At 40.0% G+C, this 9,192-nt stretch overlaps 1 protein-coding gene across 1 annotated transcript; it reads left to right on the top strand.

Moving 5' to 3' along the window:
- Positions 1-3,215: 3,215 nt before the first annotated feature.
- LOC137331136 (C-C motif chemokine 20-like) lies at positions 3,216-4,493 on the top strand. Its single transcript, XM_067994739.1, has 4 exons — positions 3,216-3,311; positions 3,428-3,542; positions 3,641-3,718; positions 4,044-4,493. The coding sequence occupies exons 1-4, from the start codon at positions 3,230-3,232 to the stop codon at positions 4,096-4,098; spliced, it is 330 nt and encodes a 109-aa protein (XP_067850840.1). The 5' UTR covers positions 3,216-3,229; the 3' UTR covers positions 4,099-4,493.
- The last annotated feature ends 4,699 nt before the right edge of the window (positions 4,494-9,192 follow it).

Below are 9,192 nucleotides of genomic sequence, written 5' to 3'. Positions count from 1 at the left end.
TTGCTTGCACCAAAGACTTTCCTTAAGATTAATTATTTACTGCAACCCCCATCGTTTGAAAAGAACAAGTTAGTGATTAGACTGGCTAGTTGCTGCTCAATGTCAGTGCAGTTAGCTTTCATCAACTAGTCTGTAAAAGACTATAGCATTTAAAAAAAAATCAGCAGAGAACAGTCAGCCTCTCCACATAACTGAAGTCCCTCATTCCTGGTACCATTCTAATAATTCTCTTCTGCACCCTCTCTAAGGCCTTGACATCCTTCCAAATGATTAGTGCTCAGAATTGAACACAATACTTCAGCTGAGGCCTAACCAGTGTTTTATAAAGAGACTGCATTTTGTATATTCCGAATACCATTGCCCTGTCACGTGAGCCTGTCGCTCTATCCCTGTTCCAAGTCCTCTTATCGCCATTAATGAAGCGATAACAAAAAAGAATAAGAAAAAAAAATAATTTGGCATTAGCCCTATATTTGGAATAAATGTTGGTTTGACTCAGAGAGTAGCATTTTTGCCTCTAAGTTAGAAGGTTGTGAGTTCACAATCCCCATACCTAGCTCTTGACTGTGTTGGCTTGATTTTAATCCCAAATGGATGAGTATTGACCCAGTCGGAGTTAAAATCAAGCCAATACAGTCAACAAAGAGGACGTTCGGGCAGCCGGAGACCACTAGCCAACACCAAGGTAAGCTGTTGCCGGCAAGCAGGTAAGTCACGAGAGGGGGGTCGGAGTTTGGCATTGCTTGTGGGTGGGGCAGGAGGGGGATCCCACCCAGACTTTCCTTATGGGGCCAGAGCAGCACTTTCCACATCCGTGTACAGTACCTGCATTTGCAGCCCCTCTTCCACTGTCTAATGGGACTACTCATAATTTTTTGGCTGCACTTTTCCCCCATATTCTTTATCTTTGGTCACCTAGGATGTGGGGGGAGCAGATCGGAGGCTTTCTTATTGGATCTGATCCTGAGCCTAGCAAAATCTGTCACGTGGGATTTTGTTGTATATAAAATGGCTGCAGCATTTACCTACATAAAAACAGTCACTGCAGTATGTGAAGTGCTTTTGGAGACTTCTGAGAAACATGATGAGATGTTGTATCAATGCAGGTCTTTCTTAATAGAATCAAACTCATTGTTTATGCAGTTTATTAAGCATAATATAATGCTGCACAACTATTAACTGACTGCCAATACCGGTCTCAGGCTGTTACCTGTGGAACATGATACACTGAGCTAAACTGCCAACTCTGCCTTGCACTCTGCCTAATGATAATGGAGCTGTACATATGGGTGTAAGCACACAGGCACAGAGCTCCAGTAGCCAATCGGTGAAATTGAAACATTAGGAGAGCATAGACGACAGCGTCTACTCTCTAGAAATATTAAATAGATTGAAAATGATATTTGGAAATTCCCATGGATTGCCTATGGATGTTTTAAGTTTGCCTCTGCAATAGTGCTGGATTCATACTACATCTGGTCATCTGTCAGTTAGCTGCTGACAGTTGAAAGTAGTTCTGTGCAAGGTGCTACCACACAGCTTTAGGTGGAATAGTGACTTTAGATGACTTACAGTGTTGTATCGCGCCAAGGCCTGTGCAGGTATGTGGAATATCACAGTTTATTTTTCCCACTTTGTAACTAACTGCTAGAAGATAAACAAGAATGGCCTGAGTGACCTACACACTAATTTATGCTCTCTCCCTGAGGGTCAGAATCCAGCCTTTGCTTTGTACTGACATTTTGTGGTATTAGAAAAGCTCTTAAAAAAGGAGACAAGATGGACCCAGGTAACTATAGACCCATTAATTTGACATCAGTAATAGGAAAAACGTTTGAAGGAATAATTAGGAATGTAATATAGGATTACTTGGATGGAGAGGGACATACTGGGGACACCCAACATGGCTTCAAAAAAAGGTCATACCCAATAAATTTGATTATATTTTTGGATCACCTCTTACAAACGGTAGATAATATAACGCATAGAATTATCAGGGCCAGAGTGATCTCCTGGACTTGTTTCGATCATCAAAGGGATCAGAGAGGAATTTCAATGATTTTTTTTCCCCCAAATTGGCCTGGGTTTTTATCTGGTTTTTCGCCTCTTCCAGGAGATCAGATGGTGTGTGGTGAGGAATGTATATACTATGATACGCAAGGTATCACAATTGTGTGAGGCAGGATGGATGGACCAGAGGGTCTTTTCCTGTTCGTCATTGTTCATATGTAGGAACGTAGGAACAATAGTAGGCCATTCAGCCCCTCCAGCCTGTTCCGCCATTCAATCAGATCATGGTTGATCTGCATCTTAACTCCATTTACCCGCCTTGGTTCCATTTCCCTTAATACCCTTACCTAACAAAAATCTATCAATCTCAGTTTCAAAATTTTCAATTGACCTAGCCTCAACAGCTTTGTCGGGGAAAGAGTTCCAGATTTTCACTACCCTTTGTGTGAAGAAGTGTTTCCTGACATCACCTCTTCCCTTCTGGTGGACAAGTGCCTAGCCTACCGTTGACTTCTTCTGCTCATGACAAGGCATAAAAATATAAAAGAGTTCTTGGCACAAATGATGCCTCTATCAGGAGATGGGACTGTGCTGGAGGGTTAACATATCCAAGCACCACACCACCCCATTGCACCATTTAATTTGTGGTGCATTAAAACCACATGGTACTTAATGTAATTTTTTCAATCAGTATTAAACTTTGTAAAATTAAATTTACTTGTTATACATTTAATTCACACCAGTGCAATTTTGCTTCTATTGAATTGTAAATCAATTTGTAATATGATTATTTTGACATCTTAATTCTTCACAGCCTGTTGGTCTCCACACATCGTTGCAGTAAGCTGTGACCTACATACAAAGTAAACCAAACCAATGTATTCTGAGTTAAATTTGAACAATAACCCCAAATTTGGAAAGTCAATGATGCCACGGAAACCACAAAATCGATTTCATAGAAAGAGTCACATGATAAATTCATGGTGACATTGAATTACCTGTAAAGTAAAATACCAGCGTGGAAATCAGTCATGGACATTCCATCATTTTATACCACATTCCATCTGAATTTCTGTTACGCACTTGGACATTAAAAAAAATCCCCTAATGGGTTCAAAAATATATAAACAGGTGTCAGAAAGTACAAAATCACAGCCCAGCCTCAGATCCAAGAACTACCTCTGTACGGAAGCGATCCCATATAACAGTCAGTGATATAATGACTGCTCTCAGGAACCTCGTGGTGGCTGTTTTATTTTCACTGCTGGTGCTGAACTTGCTCAGTAGCCCAGTATCCACTTGTAAGTCTTACAACTGTCATTGTTTCTGTTATTAAGATCATTTGAAATAGTCCATTTAAAATGGTGACTTGTTGGTTTAAATTAACTTAGTAAAAGTACTTTAATTTTTTCCGCAGTTACATCAAATGAAGAATGCTGTGTTAAGTACTCAATGAGGCCATTGCCATTGCGATTAATCTCTGGATATGTGGAACAACAATCCAATGAACTCTGCCACATAGATGCAATCATGTAAGTACAAGGCCTCGCCACCGCTCACAGAATTATTGGAAAGTAATTACATTTAATGACGTTCATTTCATTGACAATTTCATTTAAATACTTCACAGATTCTACACTGTCAGAGGACGGGCAGTGTGTGCGAATCCTGACAATAGATGGGTGAAAATAGCAATGAGATTTCTGAGGTAAGAGCACAAACTCTTAACATCTCCAGACTCTCGACGTAAAATAATATCGAAAAAGATAAAGGAGCAGCATTTCTTATTCTTACATTTACATGGTGAGGATGATGAAGGCAATTTGATTATGATACTTGAAACCACAGTTCGAATGTGGAATTTTAATATCAATGCTTTATCATTATCCTCTGTAAATTATGAAGACAGCGATAATTATTTTTGGTATTTGGCATAAATGACTGTATTCCAGTTGAAATGCTTTTTTGTATAATTTTTTCTCTTTATAACAGGTTAAGTACTTAAAACTTATCATCTTTGTTTTATTTTACAGCAAAAAGCTAGAAAAAATGTCCCAAGAAGAACAAGCTGCCCCTTTAGAAAAGTGAGCTGGATTTGTCTAGTTTAAATCCTTTCTGCATAGAATGGGCGTACTGCCATTCTGTTTATTAAAACCAAAGCACTTTTTACATTATCTAAAGAATAAACTCGTGATGCAAACAAGTTTGGCAAACTCTTTTATAATTTATTTTTGCTGAAACACAATGTGAAGATGCAAGTCACATGGAAGAGCCTCAGTACGCTTTGGAAGTGGTACTGCATCACGTGTGCATGATCCCACAGTAGCAAAGATCATACATGCTCTCCTGGCCTTCCTCCCTTCATTGTAACTAGGAAAGTTCCTCTTGCAATCAATGTACAATTGAACGAGGCCTTGTAAATTGACCAAAAGTAATTTTATGTCTTGCGTGGATTATATTCTGTATCATGAGTGTATTAAGAATCTATACCTTTATTAATAGAATGTTGACATCTATTTAATAAATGGATTATTAAAATATAATATCTAGACAAACATCTATCTTTAGCTCTTCTGTTATATTTTGCTTTGTTTATGAAGTAAAGTCAATAATTAAGAATATTCTTCAAACATGCTCGTTTTCATGTGTTTGATTCTCGTAATTTTTGGCATATCCTCTGCACACAGATAATGTGACATAGGGGGGTTAAAACATTGCTACAACTGTCCATACTCATCCATTTGGAGTTAAAAATGCTCATTAACCTGTTTAAGTTCAATTCACACTAAAAATACATAAAACTAAATGCGGCTTCATATATTTAAATGGGTTATTAAATAGGGTCATTCTTTTTGGGTGCAAATTTCATCTGCCCAAGGGCATGTATCCTCCAGTATAAAGTTAAACAAGGAGAGAAATTACATTGCTCACCTTTGCAGTTGCTGTTGCAGTGTGAAGCGTAGGCCGACTACTTACCACATGTCTAACGAGGTCAGCCAGTCTTCCGTGAGCTATCGGAGAGGATGCGCACACCCAAGGGAAGTGCCAGTATGACATTAGTTCAACTCGTTTGTGAATACACACCCTCTATTGGCCAGGCTAATAAGTTACATACAATCAACTAAGAGGATGAATAACCAAAAGTAGCAAATTTGGACTCAATTGTTCCAGTTAATGGGACCTCAGGACATTTATCTGTTGCAAACTATTTTGTTAAAATAACTTGGCACACACATTGTTTACTTACCTGACTGATTATTGAACTTTATTGAATTATATTGAGATTTGTGTTTGTGGATGGGCATGAGTTAGTTATCAATGAGTTTCTGGAGAATTCTAGTGGCGTGGAGTGGCCAAAATGGCAGTTTGTGTTTGTATAGAGTGATTCTTTATTCAACAAACCACCATTACTTTAAATTCCTGCGAACTGCCTTGCCACATTTTACTACTTTAAAGGTGCTATATAAATGCAAGTTGTTGTTGTTGCTTTTCTCTTCCGTGTCTAAATAAGCACGGTATTGCTTGTGAACCTCACCGGAATGAAGGTCAAGGAAAAAAGGGGGAGAGTTGGGTTCAACAGGGAAAATTAACTTTACTTTGGTGGGGATTATGGGTTCTTTCTAGGTAGCTGAGCTAGGAGGGAATGAATTGCTGAAGTGTCAGCTGTAGCTCAGTCATAACAGTGTCACCTCTGAGTCAGAAGCTCATGGGTTCAGGTCCCACTACCAGGCACATAAACCAGGCTCACACTTCAGTACAGTACTGAGGGAGTACTGCACAGTCAGAGGTACTATCCTTCAGATGAGATGTTAAACCAAGGCCCCATCTGCCCTCCCAGGTGGACATAAAAGATCCAACAGCACTATTTGAAGAAGAGCAGGGGAGTTTTCCTGGTGTACTAGCCAATATTTATCTCTCAACCAACATCACTAAGAAATAGATTATCTGGTCATTTATTTCATCGCTGTTTGTGGGATCTTGCTGTACGTTTCCCTAAATTACAACAGTGATTACATTTCAAAGATATTTAATTGACTGTAAAGCACTTTGCTACATTCTAAGGTCATGAAAGGCACTATATAAATGCAATTTCTTTCTTTCTTTCTTTTCCTCTTACCTTGTGATCTTATTTAACAAGTGATTCCTTCAGTAAATATGTGTATGTCTAAGAACTACTCAAAAAAGTTGTAAGTGACTGGAGAAGTTAGAAGTGTATATCTATTTATCCCTGACATTTCATATTTTGTTATATGTGCAAATTTCCATGACAAACTTTTTTAAAAAGTCTAAAAAAGGAAAAGAATGACAAAAAATTCTAATTTATAGAGAAATTTTCTTAGTAGCGAAAATACCTTCTAATTGACCTCAGAACTCAAAATGTGCCCAAGAGTAAATAGTCTCTAATTGACCTCAGGATATTACAGCAATTATACCGTGTAGTCTTAAAGGGATAGGCCAAGTTATACATAGTTGCCCCTTAGCAGCAGAATAATGCTTTGTGTGCTATGTAGCGTAATACTTCTGTTCAAGGGCAATTAGGGATGGGCAATAAATGCTGGCCTCGCCAGCGACGCCCACATCCCATGAACGAATAAAAAAACAATGTAAAATATCATATCCTCTGGCTTGTCATGAGCAACACCATGGGAGATCCTTTAGTTTCTTATATAAACATTTGGAGACAAGTCCTCACACTTAGGCACACTGCAAATTTCTGTGTTAGACCATTTTTTCTGATTTCTAATTGACTTCAGGATATGCCAAAGAGCAATGAATCTCTTCTAGACTTCAAGAAGCAACAGAAAACAGACCTGCAGTTTTAAAGGATTACACACAGATACACCGCAGCAGGATAATATTTGTATGTTATGGCATCCTCCGCATGGGACAATGCTCCTGACTTTATAAAATAACGTACCATTAGCAGTGCCACAGAGGCCCAATAGACTTTATAAAATTAATGGTTTTAAGCAAAAGAGCACACTGTGGGAATTGTCTTAACCACAATGTCGCCCAAGATCTCCATTCACATTATTCTAATTGAATAACCCATTTCTATGTGTTGCCTAGCTATCTATTCTGCTGCCTCTCAACTCATCTCTAAATATTGCCTAATTCCAAAGTAATACAGGGATAAGGACCCTAAAACCTTGGTATCTAATTCAATCCAAGACCAGATGACAATCATACACTTGACAGTGAGGCCACAAATTATTACAATATATATTCAGAGTTTATACAACACAGCAAAGATCCATTGCCTGAAATTAAATAAATAAGTACTGGTAATAACAAAGTGCTTATGTGAATGCATTCCAGCATAATTAGGCAGTTCAGTGCATACCACAATGTCTACCTTGTGGCTACTAATCCTGTTAACAAGTTCAGCAGCTAGTCTGTATATGTTGTTGTCTGGTGTTTCTCAATTTTCAGAGCCTAATAGCTAGCTTGAGAACAAACATGCCTGTACCTTTACATCACTGAATTTTGGGATGTAGGCAAAATTCCAGGGAAAACAGACCTGCCTTCAGTGGATTTAATGCTCACTGGTGCCCTTGTGTAAATAATGCCACCCTGTTAAAAAAAAACTGTAACAAGCATCAATATCAATAATATACAAATGATGCAGACTGGAGCTATTACTGGACATCACAGGCGCTAATTGGGCCATGTAGCGCCCTTTGTTTCGGCGCTACGCGGCCTCTCCGACATCCAAGATGGCATGGATGTGCATGCACGTTTCCTGCGTGACGTGTGCCTGACGCCATCTTGGTATAGGAGTTAGCACAGGCGCAGATAACGCACACTGGAATCATGTAAAGTAGGGAGAAAATGGCTTCAATCAGTGTGCAATGCTGATTTAAAGTGATAGACACTATTTTGGGACTTAACGCTCAACTCAAAGCACAGTCTTAACCCCGACCATCTGAATGTGTCTGGAGGACCCCCCACCGGCGCTATTTAAAGGGACCATGCAAGATTTACAGGCTAGTGGCTGGATTATTGCTTCTGGATGCGGAGATATTTGTAACTGTTTTTGGATGACTCCTTGAATACTAGGACATGGGGACATAGTCTAACATTTTGCCAGGACGTGCAGGAGTGAAGTTAGGAAATGCTTCTACACGCAAAGGGTGAGAGACATTTGGAACGCTCTTCTGCAAACGGCAGTTGATGCTAGCTCACTTGTGAAAGTTAAATCTGAGATTGATAGATTTCTGTGAACCGAGAGTATTAAGAGATATGGGGCTAAGGCGGGTATATGGAGTTAGGTCACAGGTCCACCATGATCTCATTGAATGGCGGAACAGGCTCGATGGGCTAAATGCCACTGCCACTTGCTGCCTCTTGATATGTGCCACCTTCTCCTGCAAGAAAGGGGGACATGTGTCTGGGTGAAATGCCTGTCATGGTTGAATAGCTGCCAATGTGTGTGGCTTGTGAGTTGTGGATGGGCGGCTTGAAACAGTGGTAATGTTTAAGGGTGAGAGGAAACATCTGGTTGGAAGAGTTGAGTATTGATGGAAAGAGTTTGTTGGTATGTGGGGGATGGGGGTTGTAGTGCATGGTGCAGTTGGTAGGAGACACCACTTGACAATTGACCTCATTCACTTGACCACTCATGTCAAAGCATTGAACATTTTCCTGCACTGCATCCATGTTCATGATGCTATGCGCCTGGCATTGACTTCGTCCTCCGCTGCCTCCCACTGCCTTTTGAATATAGTTCTGGAGGGCCTCTTGCCACCCCTGCGGATATAGGATGTCCCTCCTTCTGTCCACCTCTTGCACCCAAGGTCCCTAGTGCATCAGCAGGTGCATGGACTCTCGTAGGCCTGGTACCAGCTCAGATCGGCAGATTGGTGAGGTCTGGCGTGCAGATTGGAGCATGTGGGATTTAGTAGTGCGCAACCTTTATTCAATGTTTTAACATAACTCATCAATGTGTGAACATAAGGACGGGACCTGCACCTGTGTTTTACATGTGCGATATCTGATCTCCGCTCAGACTCCGTACAGATAGTAGATTGTTATTTTCAGCCAATAACAGGTACCAGCTATATCAAAAGATTTCTGAGAAATATCCTCCCTTTAAGAGATTGAGCTTCCCCCTGGTGGTGGAAAGTGTGAATTGCATTGATTCCTCGTGCAAGGCCTGGAAAGGAACTCTGATTGCCGGTA

This window comes from Heptranchias perlo, chromosome 13 (assembly GCF_035084215.1).
Source record: "Heptranchias perlo isolate sHepPer1 chromosome 13, sHepPer1.hap1, whole genome shotgun sequence".
NCBI lineage: Eukaryota > Metazoa > Chordata > Chondrichthyes > Hexanchiformes > Hexanchidae > Heptranchias > Heptranchias perlo.
The sequence above is the reverse complement of the archived record's forward strand: the minus strand, read 5'-3'. Positions and strand labels throughout refer to the sequence as shown.

Excerpts from the sequence above, each read along its gene's own strand:
- LOC137331136 (XM_067994739.1), top strand. The coding sequence starts at position 3,230 with ATGACTGCTCTCAGGAACCTCGTGGTGGCTGTTTTATTTTCACTGCTG. Across the intron at positions 3,543-3,640 it reads TGCCACATAGATGCAATCAT|ATTCTACACTGTCAGAGGAC; the intron begins GTAAGTACAAGG and ends AATACTTCACAG. Across the intron at positions 3,719-4,043 it reads ATAGCAATGAGATTTCTGAG|CAAAAAGCTAGAAAAAATGT; the intron begins GTAAGAGCACAA and ends TTTATTTTACAG.